General features: G+C 44.0%; 1 protein-coding gene across 3 annotated transcripts in view; it reads right to left on the bottom strand.

Moving 5' to 3' along the window:
* Positions 1-20,047, bottom strand: part of EFL1 (elongation factor like GTPase 1) — a 339,962-nt gene that overhangs the window by 22,844 nt on the left and 297,071 nt on the right. For all 3 annotated transcript variants that reach the window (XM_071219471.1, XM_024561670.3, XM_045196524.2), the window contains exon 16: positions 1,156-1,287. In XM_071219471.1, the coding sequence (XP_071075572.1) occupies positions 1,156-1,287 (132 nt within the window). The remainder of the gene's footprint in view (positions 1-1,155; positions 1,288-20,047) is intronic.

Genomic DNA, 20,047 nt, shown 5'->3' with positions numbered 1-20,047 from the left:
CGCAGTCCCCTGTTACTGATTTAGCAGAGACTGTGGCTTTGGAGGCATTTTTACGCAGGCTTGTTTGCTGCTTACATTTAATGGAACTCATCAACTCCTCAATGATGGTTCTCAACATGACAAAGAAAACACGGGAGCTCTCTGCAATCAGTGGGTTTGAATACGTGTTCCAAGGGTTGATTATCCATATGTACTCCACTCTATGTTTATTTTTAAAATAAGACTTTTCTAACGATAACTAACACCCTATATTAGCTAACAGCATGTCATACATGAACACTAACCACAAGGCAGAGAGGGTTCCTGTTGTCCTTTTACAGATGAGGAGACAGGCACAGAGAAGCAGAGGAACCTGAATCACGGTCCCAGGCAGCCAGCCAGGGGCCACGCTCTGTGGGGGTGTCAGGCAGTCCTGCGCCACACACGGACGCAGGGAACGCTGAGGGAGGACAGGGAGGGGCGGCACTGTGCGTGGGGCTGACAGACATACCCTCACTTGCCCCTCTGCTGCAGACCACAGTTTTCTTCCGTTTTCTTGAGTAGATTTACAGGTATTATCTAGCATTAACTCAACCTTCACAGAATTTGAAATGTGGTTTAAAGGGATTCCAGCAAAAAAGATCACTGATTATATGAATAACAAGCACAAGGTAAAGATTAGTAAAAACAATGGCTGCCACCAGTATGAGACTATAATAGATGCTTAAAAGACCCCCCCCCAAAAAAGCGTAAACACTTAAATCTGTCTCTTCATGGTTAAGGGGGACAGTTTATCAATAGGCAAAGAAGAAACTTTTTCAAAAAAGACGTGGAATATGGAGACAACGTTTAGAAAACACACACACTGGGTTGTCAGAAACAACGCTCTTGTCCAGAGCTGTGATGCAGAGGTGACCACCAGGTCACCGAGCAGAGCACAGTCTCCTCAGCGAGCAAAGGCGTCTGAAGAGGCCAAGTTCCCCAGACGGAGGTGAGAAGCCCTCTGCAGAGCTGGGGCCTGGAGGGCCTCCTGGTTGGGAAGGTTACTTGCACTGCATATCCTCAGGAGAATTCACAGAGCACTGCTGAACCAAATGGCGAGGAAGCGAGGCTCAAATGCACGCATTTAGAAAGTGTCAGGAACACCACATGCTTTTAAAAACGAAGTCATCTTACTTGGGTGTTTTGGCTCAACGGCAACCCTCACAATCGGGGTGGCTTCAAAGGTGAGTGGTATGAAGGGCGGGCAGGAGGGTAAGCTACACAGCGTTGCAGATTTCAGCACGGAGTCTTGAAGGCCCCCTATTCCTGCAAGGAGAGATCCATGGGGTCAGTAAAAGATGATAAATTCAAAACTCCCATTAGAAAAGTAAGAGCATCAACCCAGCACACGTGACAGGGAAAACACTAAGGAAACGTTGTGAGGAATGAGGTAGACCTGAATGGAGGTTTTGGACCCCTGGATACTATTTAACTCTGCTAAAAATCCAGAAATTCTCCTAGCTTTTGTTTTCCAAAAGTACAAATCTGGTACCAACAAACTGGGCCAACTCACCTATTCAGACCACAGAATGATCATATCCAGATACATATGCCTGAAAATACTGTAATTATTTCTAATTATAACTCCTAGTTTTTAAAACATATTAAGTCTTATGCAGCCATCAGCCAGGGGCCTGAAGTGGGGAGGGGGTAGGGAAAGGAGAAGGCTGACCGATACTCTTCTAATGGCATAGGATCAGGTACTTCATAGCAACACTAAATTTTAAGTCTCTTAATTGCCTTTAGCCTTATGCAAATAGATTTGCAAAAGAGATTATTTCACTAGAAATTCATCTTCATCAAATTAAAGGGTGTATCTGTCTTTGAGGAGATGGGAGCAGAGAGAATGACCCGAAAAGAAAGAGGAAGGAGCACCCTGAGCCTCACATCCAGAGTAAGAGCAGACACATTTCAGAACAAATTAAGAAACACGTGCAAAGGCCCTTTTTGTGCTCGGGTTCAGGGACAGGTTGAGGAAGGTACAGAGGGGAGACTACCTGCCTTAGGAAAAGGGGACATAGGAGAAATGGGCATGGACCCTTAATCAGCATTCTACTTCTACATCTGGGCTCAGAAGCAATTAAGGACAGGAAGTAACTGTGCCACCTTCAGTTGACAAGTGGACGTAAAGGAACAGGGTGACGGAATGCCACCCAACTGAACCTCCAGCTGGGCGGAGATGCAGAAGCAGAGGCTCCCGACATGCACACCTGGGAGGCGCTGTAGAGGTTTCTACTGAGCACGCAGTGTGGCGCCCCTCTTAACACCCCCCTGCAGGAACCCAGAATTCACTGTCTCACTACCTGAAGGGGCAGCTCTGACTGTAAGAAAATCCTACCTCATGCTGCAACCTGACTCCCCCACCTGTACACATTCCTAGTTCAGTTCTCCAGCGGTCCACAGAAAACATGCTGCTTCTACTTTTATGAACCACCCTTTGGATTTTGAAGGAATCTGTCAAGCCCTTTTAATCTTTCTCTGCATCACACTAAACATCATTAACTCCTTTACCTGTCCAGCTCCAGCTCCATTTCTAGAGCTTTCGTGTGCGGGGGACTCTCTTCACCCTGAAGTTTCACATTTAGTCCCTTATGCCTCCAGTTTATCACTGTACCTCTCCAGCCAGCATGCAGAGGTCTATACCTGGCCATCGATAGGGGTCTGCCCAAGTTTCCACCAAGTCAACCAGATATAACATCTCCCCATGAGGCCAGGGGTTTAGGAAAACCCCACCGTAAATATTCTTTCAAACCTCATCCATCCTGCTTCTGACCTCTGACCAGTATGCACTTCCTTCCTGCACACACAGCACATGGTTTCAATGAAAAGACCAAGCTCGTCTCTCCTCCCTATCACCAGGGACGCAGGCTGCAAATGGTCAGTATGTTCTCAACACCGTCTCCTTGAACTTCTGGGTTACATTTTGCTGTTCAAATTACCAGTTCTATTCTTGCTATTTGCATATACCTTGATTTGTGAACATGATTATAATTCCCCTAAAAACGATCAAAGAAAAAAAGTCAGTACCACAGTATTCCTAGTAGAGAAAGAAATTTATGGAAAAAGTGATGCTCCAAAGAGAGTAAAAAACTACATGTCACCATTTTTACTTATCTTAAAATACACTGTTAAAACCTAGGCAAGAGACCATTACAATTTTTTTTTGGTGAATCACAAGACAATGACTTAAAATCACTTTGAGAATTTCTCTATAAACTATTAGATAATTATTAAGTGTACAACTTGAAATTAATACAAAACAGTTTAAAACAAGCCTTTTGTTTAAAAAATAGTTATCAAGTACAACTTTGAAAAAAGAACAGTGTGCCCACAACCACACCATTCTAACATTGTGAGTCTTTTCACTGTGACACATTCCCCTCCTCTGCTGGCACACGTAATTTACATATTACATAAATGCTCACATAATTTTTTATCTGTTTACTTTCACTTCAGTTGTTTTAGTAACAATTATAACAATTAAGGAGGAATGCTTCCTTCATGTAAAATACATTTGCTAAAATACTTTTCACCTGGGAATGGGGATGGATGAAGAACATGTTCCCTCAAGAGAATCATGTCAGAATTTCTGGGATAGAAGTGGTAATCCAGAAAAAAAAAATCCAAAATGAGTGTGGCTTTGATTTGTTTCAAAGTTTAAGGAGGGAGAAAAATTTTTGTGTTTATCAAAAACGGCACAAAAATGGCTTAAATAAGAGAGGAAACAGCTTACTGGACACCGGGAGTCCCAGCCTGTGTCCTAGGCACACACACCAGCGACTCGTGTCTGACCAAAGGTACACGACCCCAGTTCTCTCCAGTCCTGGCTCTTCTCCACACAAGCACACCCACACATGCCAGTGTGTGGGCCGCACACAGCTCACACAACGGGGACCGCCACCCAAGTCAACGCTTACTTCTTCCACAGGGCACACACAGGCCCCGGCCAGGCTGTGCACCACACCCTTCAAACGCTTCTTAGCCAAAAATCAGCGTTTTGCAAAAACTGTCAGGCCAAAATGTTTTCCAGGCTCTCTCTAATGTTTCCCTTTCGGGCGCATCTTTTACCATATGAAACTAAAAATATCATGTGGGACCTGAGAGACGGACTGGCTCCCACTGACAACTTTTTTATTCTTAAAACCAGCCTGTAGCCCGGGCTGAATCAATCTAGGATGAGGTCACGCCAGCAGGCAGAGGCGGAGACATCAGGCCTGAAGTCTAACCCTGCTTCCAGGGAGAAGCCTGCTCACTGTCTGGACAGAAGAGCCCCACTGCCTTCAGGAAAGTGTGGATTTGTAAAGTGCACTTTCACTGCAGATGTAAAAACATTATTGAGATTAAAAAAAAAAACTTTGTGGGAAAAATATGTGAATCCTCTAGCTAGAATATGATCTTCTAATGACCAAAGTTTTATTTCAAGCCAAATTTAACATTAGTACACCCAGGAACCATCCACTTGTTCACTGTAATCTGTTTACTATGCCTGCGTCGCGGAGCTCCTTCCAGCCTACACAGTGAGGGACGCTGTATGTCATGGCATTGCAGGGCCTCTGGCGTGAGAGCAGGAGCACCACTGTGGAAGGGACTTGAGGATTCAGACAAGTATTTTATATAAATAATTATATAATTACACACACACACATGTGTGTATATTTAAGTACAGGCTTCCAGGGTGGTGGGAATCTAAAACCCTTGGGTTTGGAAGACCACCTTCTGCGCTGGTCCTTCGGTCCTTGCATGCTGAAGAAGCCAACGTCCACTGCTCCTTGTTTTATGCCCTTACCCGCGTCTTCCACAGAAACACAGACTCTGCTCTTTGACTTCAGTAAAAAGGGTGTCAGGGAACCCGTGCACACTGTAACTCCTGTCATGGAGATAGGTAGGCAGGTGGGCACATAAATACGAAACAGGCCTTTTCCCAGCCTGCTTGGCTAACATCCCCAGAGGGGATGGGTGCCGTTTAGCCCCGGTTTTCAGAGGATGGATTGAGTCTGTCCAGGACTTGATCACCCATCGCATCTACTGCCCTTTAACTCTTGGTATTACAGGAGGTCCTAGGAAAAAGTCTTGCCACAATGACATCACTAGGTCAGATTTTTTTTCTTCTCATAAGGACAGATGGGGCTCATAAGTGCTAATAATTTTTAAACAAGTTACATCAAGATCTGAGGCTCTTGTCTCAGAAGAGACCACAGGAGATGAGAAAAAGCAATTATCTCGAGAATAAACCTCTTTTTTGACAGACGTGTAGATGTCTATGTAGATGTGGCGGGGAGCGGGCACTGCTGGGGGTCCAGATGACGGACGAGCCCCTGTCTGCAGCTGCGACTGGGGGGGGGGGGGGCCCACAACGCAGGGCTGCAAAGGCGTTTCCGCTGCCTGCAATGCTGCCACATGTCTTCTTCACTTCTTCCGCCAACCCGTCTTTGTTCTGTTCCATTTGGAATCAGAGGAACTTAAATTTAATTACCGCTCTGGCTTTATGCCAGCTACCTAACTCTCCCAAGTTTCAGTTTCATACAAGCACGTAAGGCGCAAGTAAGACATGCGGCACTCTCACAGGGCTGCTGGGAGACAGCCCAAGCCCCAGGTCCAGAGTAAGCACTCGCTACAAGGAGGTGGCGGCGGCGGTGGTGACGATGGTCGTGATAGTCGCGGTAGTTGTTTGACTACTAGACATGTTAACCAACTTGGAGTTTTTGGTGTGTGGGATGAACTGCATCATCTCTTTGTGTACACTATTAACCAGTTAACTGTACGGAGGGTTGCAATAATGTCTCTGAGGCACAGCCTCATAATTGTAATCAGATCCAACTATGAATGCTGTATCCTACGCCACTGACCAAATTTGTATTTTTACAGTAACACAGTTTTAAGTGGTGCTCCTTCAAGATGTGTGTTCCATTTAAGTGATTTAAATAAATGTGAAAGAGAAAAAGGTTATTACCTGAGAAGCCTGAATGCCTCATACAGTTTGAAACAATGCTGAAAATTTGTTTTAAGCTTTAAGAAAAGAAGAGATATGGCTTTATGCAAACAGGGAATTATAACTGAATTTCTTCTACCTTTAAACTCAAAATATTTCCAAATAAAAACAGGAAGCAGGGTCACTTCTGGATGAAATGACACTTCATCACAAGTACACAAAAGGTCCTGCCTGAAATGATCAAAGAAAGAAGACTAAGAAGAACCTGACCGTATGGTAAAAGTGAACAAGTGCACTTCACACTATGAGCTTCTTCTGCTGGCCGCGATCAAAAAAACCCCAGCAAGGGTCAGTTAGTAATGCCCTTTTGAAAAAGTAAAAGTAACGCAACACAGAAACCACATGCCCAGGCAGTGCGGCAGTTAATGGTGTCTATCTGGTAACAGATCCATGGAAATGAATGAGGATCCCAGAAACATAAAGGTAGGACAATGGAAATCACAAAGGGGCAAAAGTGGTAGAAAGGAGGGACTATTCAGCAAAGAACACTGAAATAATTAGCAAATAAAATGGAAAAAATGATACAATTTCATCTCCACCACACACCATCTAGAAAAATAAATTTCACGTGGATCAGAGACCTAAATGCAGAACATAAACATTGAAGGCCCGCACCATGAGATGACACCGTGAGACTGAAGATCAGCAGGTCTTACCACATTCTAAAAACTACGACTAAAATACCATGAACAAAGTTACAAGTTACAAAATAGACATTTTCAATGTTTATAGGACACAAAGACCTAAGTCTATAAGCATAATATATAAAGAACTAGTAGAAATCCATGAAAAAGACAGGCAACCTAAGAGGAATTTAAGCAAAGAGTATAAGCAGTTTCAAGAAAAGACACAAAAAGGAAGCCCTATGCAATAAAAAAAAACCACTTAAAAAAGCATCTAAATCTAATTAAAGACAAGGTAAACAATGAGATATTATTTTATACCAATAACACAGGCAGAAGTCTGAAGAAACCATGTGTTGCCAGGCACATGCAGAAAGAAAATGCAGGTGCTATGCAGTGGCGAGGGGAACAAAAGCTGTTAGGGCCATGTGGAGGAACTCTTTTGGCAACGCCTGGCCAAGCACGCCCAGACTGCGCAGCTCCCCAGCTAAGCGCTCCAGCTGCGTGCCTTGGAACAATACCAAACACATGCACAGCAGCGGGCAGGCAGTACTCGCTAGGCTGTGGTATAACCTCGCACCGTGGCCCTAGGCGACTTGGGAACTGGTGGGGCCCTTCTGGCTGGGCCCCTGCTGGCATTCAGTGGGAAGGGCCCTGGGCCAGTGCCCTGCAATGTGTGGACATGACCCACACAAACAAGTTTCCAAAGATGCACAGCTTTTAAGCATTATTCGGCTGGACAAACTTGTTTATAATGATCTGACCCTAAATGCAACTCCATTTCAATAACGAAGTCTTTTTGCAGTTGAATATGCACTGAATGTTCAGGAATGTTGTCCTGGAAATGAGCTGTGCACCGTTTTACCGCCAGCCACTCGCAGCGCCTGAGTCATCACTGCCACGTCCGCATCTCACTGCATCTGCAGCTGCCACGTCCACAATGGCCGCCAACATCTGGCTTGATCCAGCTGTCCAGTACAGTCAAACTGAACATTTCCATAAGGCAACGGACTTGACTTTACTTCAAACATTTCCCTTTTATTTATACTTGTAACACAGTTAAGGGGCTGTATTGATGTTTTTGGAATTAGGTTGGCAGGCAGCTATCTTTCAATTTCATTGGTAGGTGGATGTTCACTATATTATATACTATTCTTATGATTATAAAAAATCTTTTTAAGCCAGAAAGTCAAAAACGCCTTTTTGTGGCTTCTGTGCTTTGAAAGCTTGCGTTGTCGGATTACTCAGCAATAAACCCTGGGATTACGCTGTAAATGCACGACATTTGCATTAATCAATTTAGGCTCTAAGAACTGAAACTCACCTCTGAACTGCTAGACCTGGACTCCCTGGGCCCGGTGTCTGCACAGGGAGTCTCGGGTTCCTATCTGGTTGGGAGCTAGAGTGTTTCTTGAGGGTAATCAAGGTCCTGAGAGTGAGCAGTCTGACAGCCTCGGTTCCACCAAAAGACCCTCATCTCCAAATGCACCACAGGCCAGGCGGGCACGAGGCTCCCTGCAGCACCTAATGTCGCCCATGTCCTTCACCATCTGGAAGGAGCACTTCTCTAGTGGTTAATGTTTTCCTCAAAGTCACATCAGGAATTATGGAACTTAGAGGGAGCCACAGAACCTTGTGGTCTGAAGTAGTCAGGACTTGAGAAGAATTCCCGTGCTGTTTAGGGTTATGTCACCAGCTAATCTACTGAGGAGTTGTTTACAGATCTGTGCTGAGCCCCACAGAGGAGATGGAGATAAAGAACCCCAAGACTCCACATTCCATTGTTCTGGCCTTTTGTTACAGTAAGTGCGGCTAAAGCATTTTAAAAACTCAGTCACATTACTGCTGATAATGTATTCCAACCCCTGAGCCTCGCAGCCTGAGATTTTTGAGACCCTAGCTGTGTGCCTGCATCTTGATGTGGCAGTTACAAGGACCCAGATACAGCTCACTTGCTGTTAGAACCAACTGAAGAAATGTAATTCCTAAGGGGAAAAGTAACAATATTAGAATGTTAACTAAATTTTAAGCAAACATAGAGGTCATTTTAATTCAAGCCAATACTTTTCCAGTGCCTGCCTGCGAGACGCAGCGGCTTTCAGAGCAGCTCTGTTCTCATGCACTGATCGTTTCGTAGGTCAGTGAAGTACGAGTTAAACAGCTACAGGCTGAATTTTTTATGTTAACATCATTTTAAGTATTAGTGCAGTTTTATGTTATAGAAGTGATGGATCTTAATTTTTAGTATTATAAAAGCTCTGTTGGTTACTACTAGTGTTGTAAGGCAATCAAACCCCTTTATAAAGGACAAAGGGACTGGTACTAGACAACTGGATTAATGGAGACACTGACTAAAGATGGGACCTCAGAGTGATTAATCCATTCTCCTTTGCTGTCCTCTTGTGAAATGACAGATAAATAAATTTCTACAATGTAGCAATTTTTATTAAGAAGAACATCCTAAATGCCTAGTAACAGAAGACTGGGTAACTAAATGAAATACCATACAGCCACTAACAAATCAAATTTAAGACTACTTCGGCACAGATAAAGCAAAATATAAAATTCTTTGCAAATAGAATTATATAAATAAAAAGAAAAATATAACCAAAAATTAAAATTGTGATAGTGTTAGTGTTGAGATTATGAATGATTATTTTAAAATAATTAGCAGGAAGGTTAACTCCAAGAGTAGGAGAAACTATCTGTAATAAATATATCAAACCAGGGACTTCTATGAAGAACATATAAAAAGTGCCCACAAGCAATACAAAAGAGGCAGAGAATATTAAAAAAAAAAAAAAGTGAAAAAAGACAGGCATTTCTTAAATAAGTAAAAATATAAGCTATGGTCAATAAATAAATGGAAAGGTGCTTAGCTTCACTAATCATCAAGGAAACCAACATAAAATACTACTCCATACACATGAGAATGGCTCAAATAAGAATAAAAAGTGTTGGAGCAAAGATAGAGAAACAGAACTTTAAGAGACTCCTGGAAACATAAATTGTAACATTCACTAAGCTTGAACATAAACCTACTCTATGACACGGCCAGAAATGTGTACAAATATTCAGCAAAAAACAAGAATATTCAAAGCAACAACATTTACAATAGCTAAATACAGGACATAATCTAAATGTTCACCAAGGCAAGAGTGGATGAACTGTGGCAGTCACACAATACAGCGAAAAGAATGGACTTATCATAACCCTGTGCAGGGACACACGAACCCCATAGCCAGGATGCAGAAGGAAAGCAGCCTGACACGAGGGTCTGCTCTCTACGACCCAGCTTACACAGCACTTAGAAACAGGTAAAGTGAATCTGTGATGTGAGCATCTACCTAGGGGCCTGGGGTGCAGGTAGCACTACCTCGAAGCATCCCTGGCTTCTGGTATGCTGGCAATATTCCGTTGCTGCTCGTAACGCTGGTATATGTTCAGTTTACGAAAATCCTATCAAGCTCTGGCTCAAGGTTTGCATCCTTTTCTATGTGCCTATTATGCATCAATAAAAATGTGCTTTAAAATGTTATCAGACACAAATTACATGGCTATTTAAAGTGCTTCTGAGTCTTTTAGAGATGCCATTAACTGCAACTAATAAAGATAAACCATTTCAGAGCCTTTAAAAATCGGGTAGCAGAATAGAGAGCACGCGGTTTGTCTCCCTGTATCTTTCCTTCCACGTCATCTGGTAACTGATGAAGTGTGTCCTTCATGCTAACGCCCCTACACGGATTCTTCTGAACATGCCTGTCCTGCAATAAATCACTTCCTTATTCAAACAGGCACCGCCAGCTTCCTCCTGGCTGCTCGCCTCCACCTACTCTACAGTGCTGACCTCCACAGGGGTCTTGGAGTAGGAAAATGCTTCTGTGTGCCGCACTGTCAGGGGGTATTCGACACTGACGGACCCAGCGCCTTTTGGAGGTCAACTCTCCCAGGTTTTACTCTTCCAAAGGTCTCGGGCAGGCGGGCAACTGGGCCAGGCCAAAGGGCAAATTAAGGAATCACGCCATTCCTCTCTCTGGAAACTAACGCTTAGCGAGTGGATTTCTCTGCCATGTCTGGTTGCTTGTTCCTCCAAAGGAGTTTCCTTGCAGGAGGCACCTCCATCACCTTCAAGGGCCCATTCTACCAATTATTTAGCTTGGTGCCACATCTGAACCCCGTAAGGTGATACAGTCCAGGCTGACACTGACCTCTGCTAACATGTGAGCTACTACTCTCCATTAAGAGCACAGCTCATGGGGTTTGGCCCAGGTGGCAGAGGAGCAGGGTGCAGCAACACTTCACAGTACTCTCAGGAAGTGGGAAAAGCCTTCAAGGGGGTAGGGGAGCGGGTTTCCAGGTCCAGTACCACATCAGGCTGGTAAATGCCTTATCTGGAAAGTCATCTCTAAACAGTCTCTTTTTTAGTTAACATCAAGGGACTTCTTTAAAGTTTTGCAAACTTTTATAGCTTACTTATAAAATAGCACTGTCCCTGATTTAAGACCGAAACATAAAACGTGAATGCCAGCAAGTCCTGAGAGCCCGTCCACTCCACAGATGAGGGATGAGGGGCACAGCGGGGAGCCTGACCCCAGGTCACGGTCCCTCACCATTTGGAGAAGACCCAGTTTTCCTGACTCCCAGGTCAGGGCTTTTTCCTCTATGCCATGCTTCCTCAACGTATTCCAGATGACAGGTATTTTTCCAAGATAAATAAATAATCGTAATATTTATGTTCCTTTCCAGAATCATTGTAATCTCTCCCACAAGCCCTTCCTCCACTGAAGGAAAAGGAAAAATGCCAAGTAAGGTACAGAAGGAGGGGAGAGGAGGAAGGAGGAGGGAGACAGAGGCAGTGGGTCACCCTCTGTACTACAGAGCTGGTTAGACACAGGAACAGGGCACAGCCTGTGGACAGGACGAAGCAGCAACTCCTGAAGACCCCAGTACCTTTACCCAGGGTCCCCTGCAGAGAGGAGCAAAGCAACCAGTCCTGTGAGACTGGGAGAGGGCTAGCTGTTTTAGCCCAGCCTCTGCCCCTCTACTGGCAACGTTTAGAATTGCAGCTGCCAGTAATTTTTTTCTTTTTGTTAGTTTCTTTTAGGTATTTATAAGTTGAATTTTTGTTCTTAATTTTATTTTTATCCTCTTTTCATTTCAGAAGATATGTATTATAATGAGTTAAGCAAAACAGTAGCATGTAGAGAAAAGTTCGCCGTCCCGTCCTTGCTCCTGACAAACACTCTTCTCACTGTTTAGTGTGTAGTGCTTACACAAACAACACGCACACACGTCACTTTTTAATGTCTGGATTTTTATCTTGGCTTCCTGTGTGAGGCAGAGGTGTAATTTTCACTTTTTTATTTTTGAAAATAGGTAGTCTAAAGTCCTAACTCTATGAATGGGGAGGGGGGCACACACAGAAAGACGCACACACGCGACTCCTGAGAACTGCCCGTCTCTGGGCGGGGGTACTACCAATGTGTGACTCTGCAGAACTCAAACCAGCTTTGTCTCTGAGAGACCAGCGTGGGGGGACTGGTTTAAAGATGGGTTTCTTTTCCTGCACTGAAGCACTTGTTTCACATTAACACGGTCTGGGGAAACGGAGATCTCCTTTAATTTTTTAGAACAGTGGAATTATTATTCACCCCACTCTTCGAGTTGTTTTTGGACCGAAGTCCTCAGATGAGAAACTTGACAATCCTTTGTTTTTATGATTGCACACATTTTGGCTGTAAATTGTTTCACCGTATTTTATCCAATAATCCCTTCTCTGTCAAACTGAGTAATTTGACATTTTCACCTTCTCTTTACAATCTATCTAGCTTCCCTTTACTTCCAAATGTGGTGGAACATCCCCCAAATATCACGAAGGACCTGAAATGCCAGACAGACAGTTTGGGAGGCACCAGAGAGCGCTACGGGATGTCTGTCTATGCTAACCTGGGCAGCTTCCTGTACATCCCATTTTAGAATTTGGGCTTATTTTATCTGTGTGGCTGGTCCCACTGGGAGTGTATGGCTGCGCCCTCACTGAGAGTTGTGTGGCTTACAGAGCAGCAGGGCAGTTGCTTCTCACGGAGAAGATGCACTGAGGTAACCCCCACCTCCATCGGGAAAGTGAGCTCGCTGCTTCCCAGGTCAACCTGATCACAGGATTTGTCTTTTCCACGTTGGAGTTACTTTTAAAAAGCTCACTTATGTCCCGAAACCACTCTGAGGCTGCTACAAATGTGTGTTAACAGCTATGGCCTGAAATTTCCTGATGCCTCCGCCAAGTCCTGCGCACACCAGGAGCTTCGCTCACTGTTTGGAGTCCTGTGTGTCTCATCTGCAGGTCTTCTGCACAGTGACACAGCTGTCACACCTTTCTTGGTGACTGTAACGATGACTTTCCTAACAATACCAAAGGCAAAATAACTGGATTAAGAACCATTAACCTGGGACTGTAAACTTGAGTCACTCTCTTTAGCCACTGTTCTGGCCGGCTTCACATCTCTCCTCGCCTTTGAGGTCCTAGAGGGCCGCAGCCTCATCAAGAGGAAACCAAAACCATAGGGATAAAAATGTGACCAGCTTGAGCCACCCTTGAAAGGTGAGCCCTTCATTAATAATACGTACCGCTCATGTATTCTGCTCTTGGACTCGTAAGATAACCTGACATTGTTCTTCTGGGCAAACTTCCAGTTTTCAGGGAATCCTGTGCTTGGTTTTGTTTTAATGTTGGCTTCAGTGACTCCCTAAGAAATTTAACCAGCTGCCAAATGACCCTATTCACAAACAGGGAACACAGGGCCTATTGTAAGCCCAGTGACAATATTCAGATTGGCTAAAAATTCAGTACCTCAGAGCTACAGAATAAATTTTCCTAGACCATCCTGAAAACCTTTGTTATTACATTTCTCCCAACTCTTTCCATGAGATTTAGGGAGGATGGGTGCACTTATCACCAAATCTGTTCTCCTTGGCTGGTTTCTGACAAGAAGTCTATTCCAAGCAGTCCTATTGCTTTTTGGTTTTATTATGTTTTTCTTTGGAAATGACATCTCTTTCTATATGTGAACTGATTCTTCCATGTTTGCTCCAAGAGAGGGGAGTGGCCACACTTGCTTTGTGAGTGACGAAGTGATGAGGAGCTGTACCGAGAGTGCACAGGCTTCTTTTCAACTCTCTAGTCTTCACAAAAGGCGGAGGGACGACTTCAGATTCACTGGACATTTCTGCGCCTTCATGGCAGTACAATCATCCACACAGTATGAGAAAGGGGTGGCAGCAGGATGAGAGCAGAGGTTTTACGTATGTCTCAAGTAATGTTGTTTTCATGTCTTTTTTAAAAAAAGATTTTATTGATTTATTTTTAGAGAGGGGGGAAGGGAGAAAGAAAAGGAGAGAAACATCAATGTATGGTTGTCTCTTGCACGCCCCCTACTGGGGACCTGGCCTGCAACCCAGGCCTGTGCCCTGACCGGGAATAGAACCGGCGACCCTTTGGTTCACAGGCTTGTACTCAATCCATTGAGCCACACCAGCTAGAGCTTCATGTCTTAAGTAATATAAGCAGCAACACTGACTTAATAGTGGGGTATGTGTGTGTAAATGAGCTTTAATGTCTGTAGAACGTTTCTAAAAAGGTACATTAGGTCACAAGTAAAATCTCCAACATATATACTGCAGAGCTACTACTTCACTTTCTGGTTCTCCTTAATCTTTTCCATCCTGGTTTGCAGCCCTAATGTGACCAAAAAGAGGGATTTTTCTGTGATGAAAATTATTTAAAATTCACTTCTATCATCTCAGGTATTTAAGAAAAACTGACAGTTTTCTTCACACCATCTTCTCTGCTTGGCTACATCCACACCTTCTGCTACACATATTATTCATTAACCATACCTCAATAAATTATATATATTTATAGTAAAAACAAAGAACAAAAACAAGTTGATTTTGTTGCAGCTATTAATTTCCAAGAAGATTTACTTAAAGCAGTAAAGTTTTCTTTTATAGAAAATAAAGTTTAAAGTTTCATTATTCATCGAAAACACCTGGAAATGATTTGAGGGTTTTCAAAGTCACTATTCTAATAGGTAGTACTTCCAACCTAACCATTACTGGCCTTTGAAATATAGAAGCTAAAAGCAAACTGGACAGATCAAATACTACAGATAAAAGCATTTTGAAAAGCATACAGTGCTATAAAAACATAAGGTGGTGGTATTAAAAACGGATTTGGACAAGAAATCCCAAGCTCATTCATTTCAGTGATTCCCTTTAAACCTCGGGCGAGGGCAGAAAATAGTGTGACTTTAATCCAGATCCAGTTCTGCATCTTACCAGGGTCCTTTCAGGCCAGTCGACTTTCATCAAATTACTCTCCATCTCTAAAGGATTAGAAACGAACCGAGAGGTTCTGGTCAAGCGCCACAGCTTTTCACGCAGAGCCATCATGCTCACTTTCTTAAAGGACATGTGAAAACTGTGTAATCAAATCTGAAAGCAACTTTTCAGGCATTGCATGTAGTCTTTCTGACAAAGAGGAGTTTTATATTTGTGGCAAAGTTAAAATCTCTGGCTGTAGCTAAATAGTTGGTGATAAAATAGTCACAAAGACAAGAGAAAGTCCTCATGTGAATTAATAAACAGATTAACAACAGTAATACATTTGAAAATACGTCAGAAGCGATAAGCTGCCCAAGGGCAGAACCTGCACACACAGGATACTGTGACTCCCGACGCCGTGTGGGCAAGAGCTCCAGGCTCAGCTGCCGACCTGCACCAAACTCCTAACACATCCAATATTAATCTGACATAACAAGCAGACAGGCGACTGCTGTGTGCGTGCATGTATTTTACAGAGAACACCTATGGTAAGGTACATGCTGATTTGGTCGCAAAGATGAGACTTAATTTGACATTTCTGTATCATTCAGATTTTTACTATAAGCATGTTTTACTTTTGAAATCCAAATGAGTAAAAATCAAATCAAAAACTTATTGGCTAAATTTGCCAACAAAGAATGAGTATTATTTTTAAAACACAAAACAATTCAAATTATATATACATATATACACGTGGGGGGGGGGGTTTGGTCAGTGGTGCTGTCGGGGCAACTGGATGTCAGCCCTGGCTCAATCCCGGCTCCCCTAACCTGTGGGACCTTACATTCTCAGACCAGACAGGATTTCACCTTCATTCTGTGAAGCCAAACTGTTTCCCAGGACTGGCTCCAGAAACATTTCCCGGCACTTACTTAGTTCCAAGCACACTAGAGACACTGTCAGGTGTAAGGACAGCTCGCCCCACCAGGGCAGGGAGACGGCGCTGATGGGCTCAAAGGCTCATCTTGTCCTCTCACCCACAGTCCTAGTTTCAGAATCTAAAACGAGATGAGGTATACTGAAGAAAACAAAAAGCGAAATACAAAATATGAATAATACTCTATGATATATGCAAAGCAAATCTACCGGCTTGATAAATTTTAAAATAAATTTAAATTTGGTCATGATGTGTAAGTTTTGGAAATATTTTCCTATCATTTAGTTAGAATCAATATATGCAATTTATCTATAACTATACCAGTACACAAACACTTTTACTTGTTCTGGTTTTTTGTCACATTTTAACATAGGTTTAACACACTGGTTTCAGTTATAAACTTGTCTAACCTCATCAAGGGATTTGTTTTTCAAATTCACTATCCAAAACATGGATAATTAGGCTTATGAAGAAAATCAAACTTTTGTGGGCAAAACAAGTCTAGAAAACACTAGAAATTACTCAAAAAAACAGTATTTTGAAAGACCTGAGTAGGACCGATGTTGTGTGCCTTGAAGACCCTCACAGCTCGGGGACCAAGGGCTGGGGACAGCCGCATTTATGGGACCCCACATCTGGGCAGATTAATCTAGCCGCATGTGAAAGACACACGGCCTCGCTGTCTCCTGTAAGTCTGCACTCGCACACAGGCCTTTGGGAGACATTAATTCCCAGCGAGTGCAATGAACATCAGAAGCAACAAAGAGGCACGTGACAGGTGGTTGTATGCTAGAAATTCATGTTCCGAGTACAAGCTGGACCTCCATTCTCCCTTTCTGATCTGCGGCCCCTCGATTTCCCCATACGTGATCTAGAAATGAAACACGAGCAAACTAGTGAATAACTGAAACAATATTTCCCAGATATCCCATACACTCTTCGTCCTGCTCCAAATTCCATTCCTCTATGCCCCAAAGGGGCACCTGGGAGGACAGAACAGCCATGCCTCTATTCACTCCCACCTGCGCTGGGACGTGAAGCCTGGTAACATGCACCCACTGTGTGAGAGGCCTGGGCTCAGCAGTACAGACAAGCCCAAAGAATGATGGTCCTTGCCCCTGAGCTCAGAGACACCAACTGAAAGCACAACCAACACCACGGAATCCCTGTTCTGAGAGAAAGGGATTAAAAGCACACAGAACTCAGGAAGGAGCCAGGAGTCTCTCCTAGAGCAGCTGGGCCAGCCGAGAGCGCGATGGCACTGGGGCGGGGCTTCGAGCCCGAGCTGACCAGGCAGCGCAGGGAAAAAGAACACTTGGGAAGAAGAAACAGCATGTTCTGAGACACACAGGTATGAAAATCCCAATGTCGTCACTGTTGGTGGGAAAGTAAATTGGTTTATCCACTATAGAAACAGTATGGAGGTTCCTAAAAAAATAAAAACACAATGAAAATAGGACCCAGCAATTCCAGTTCTGCGTGCATAGCCAAATAAACAGACACAGCATTTCAAAGAGTGTGTGCACCCCCAGGTTCAACACGCCATTCTCTTAGCCAGGACATGGACACTGAGTGTCCATCAACAACTGGATGCACAATGAAGCTGCCGCACGCACACGCGCACACACACACACGCACATGCACACATACAACAGAGTATTATTCAGCCACGACACAGAGGGAAAGCCTGCCACATGCAATGACATGGGTAGACCCTGAGGGTGTGGTGCTACATGTGGTGAGTCAGACAAATACAAGTGCTGTACGATATCGTTGATACGTAGAATCTGAAAAAGCCAAGTCCACAGAAACAGAGAGTAGAAGGGCGGTCACCGGGGGCTGGAGGCAGGGAAATTGGGGATATGCTGTTTTAGGGTGCTACCTTGCAAACTGGTAGAGAAATGCTGGGGACTGCATGCACAGCAAAGTGACTGTAAATAACAAGCACTGCATTATAAACATCAGAGTCGCTCGGTCGCTCTGTTCCCACCACAAGGAGTGATGGTGATCACGTGGCGTGACGGTGGTGCCAGCTAACACCACACTTCCAATGACATTCCAAACGTAAACGTATCAAATCATCGCAACCTGCATCTTAAACTCACACAACGTTCTACGTCAATCACATCTCAATAAAACAAGTTCTTAAAAAGTTCTGACGTATTCAAGAGTGGTGAGAGATGAAGCCGTGGGTGTGAGATGGGGAGAAGCAGCCAGACCGTGAAGGCCCATGGGAGGTCGCACACAAAACCCAACCAGGCTCCTCGGAAGTGACACCAGCACTGAGGAAGTGCAAGGGGACCCTGGGAGATATTTCTCTTTGGGGACTGAGGGTGGGGGTGTCTCACCATCTCAGTTCTATACAGTGTCTCTTTCCAAGCTGGATAAAACGGACACTTTCTCATGGTTCACCTTCTCTCTTCTCCCTTTGGAGTGGAGCCAAGCCATCTCTCCCCCGTCCTTCCCATCAGTTAGTTCCCTTCAGGAAAGAACAGAGCTCCAGTTCCAAACCTCACTGCCCAAGCTGAGAGAAAACTTGGTCTCTCCAAGACTCAGGTTCCCTTTTCACAGGAGGAAGGGGCTGGACTGCATGACCTGTAACATTCAGGGACTCCATAAGCAGAAGGTGAAAGGTAGTATGTTTTCATTTTAACAACCACAGAAAGGGAGGAGAATCAGTAACAGCAGTTTTTAAAATAACCTCAGCTACACAACTGTACAGAAAACAAAATCTAGTGAATAAAGGATGGCCGGGCTAGTGTAATTAGTTGTGCAAGTCAAAACCTTCTCGGTTTTCTCATCTACCAAATGAGGGTCACGAATTTACCACTCAAGTTGGTTGTGAGGCTTAAATGAGAAAACACACACCAAAGTGACTGTCTGCACACCTGGCACACACACGACAGACCTAAGTAAATGCTGATTCAATCTAGTCTGATGTGTCTCCCAAGTGAATTTATAAGCGTGGCATCCTTGTATCAGTTAACACAAGATATGCAAATATGATGACAGTATGTAAACTGTTTTGAAAATGAAATTTTATAATTGTCATTTTGGAAAAATTGAAGGCTTGTGGTGTAAAGAAAAACAACTATTATGCAATAAATCTGCTGCTTCTGTAGATACCTAAAAGGAAACGTTCCTCTCTCTACCCCACTGCCATCCCCAGGGGAAAGGGGCTTTGCCTTTGATTTGCAAAGCGTATCTGATTTCTTCCAGCCATTACAGAGTCAAATAATAAGACGGGTTTACATACAGTGAAGGAATAACTCTTCTTACTTCAATTCTGCACTTAAACCAATAGACCCAAATCCTTTGAAATATGATCATCAATGCAATTATGCATTGAACTGCCATAAATTAACAGACAGTCATCTGGGAGGCATAAAACAAGCCTTGTGACAATGTGCTTCTAATTGCATGGGAGAGCAGGACGTTACTGATACTTTATATTCTGCTTCATTGCCCACGAAGAAGCATATATTTTCATAATAATGCTTTTTCCAAGTAGAAACAACCTAAGGAGTTATAACTCAATTTCCAAGATGAAGAGAAAACCAAAGGGGAAAAATATACAACTGAAACAATGCCCCTAGTATTCGGAGCAGAGCTGGGAGGGGCAGGAGAGAGAAAGCCAAAATAAATTTAAGTGACTGCTTTGAAATCATTCCTCAGGTCCAAGCGGCAAGCTACACTCATCTCGGCTTCCCTGTTCTCATGAATCAGACATCTCCAAACGCTGGATAATGAAAACCGCCTGCCTGCCATGCGCAGGAATCTGGGCTGGGCGCGGGGTCGGTGATGGGCCTCCAGAGGAATCCTGCTTGTGTTAACTAAGTTCAGCTCAAAACGCAAAAACCCAATCAGCACTCATATGCCCTTCAGCCAACAGCTTAGCATCTTTATAAACACAGAGGTGAGGGTTAAGGTTACAAATGTCACACATGGGCTCTGGGCTCGGAAGCAGAGCAAGGGCTCCTGCAGGCGCCCACACAGACACCCGTCTTTGTTCTGTTTTCAGACAGGACGGGAACCTGTGGGAAAGGTTGCCCCCTTGTGTTCGTCTGGGCGCAGCTGTGGCCCTGGCAGGCGCTGGAACCAGCGGGTGGCTGGCTGGCTACACAGGCCTTTCATCATCCTGCACTGACAGGCTTGACG

The sequence above is a fragment of the Desmodus rotundus genome, chromosome 10 (assembly GCF_022682495.2).
Source record: "Desmodus rotundus isolate HL8 chromosome 10, HLdesRot8A.1, whole genome shotgun sequence".
NCBI lineage: Eukaryota > Metazoa > Chordata > Mammalia > Chiroptera > Phyllostomidae > Desmodus > Desmodus rotundus.
This window is presented reverse-complemented; position numbering and strand designations above follow the sequence as displayed.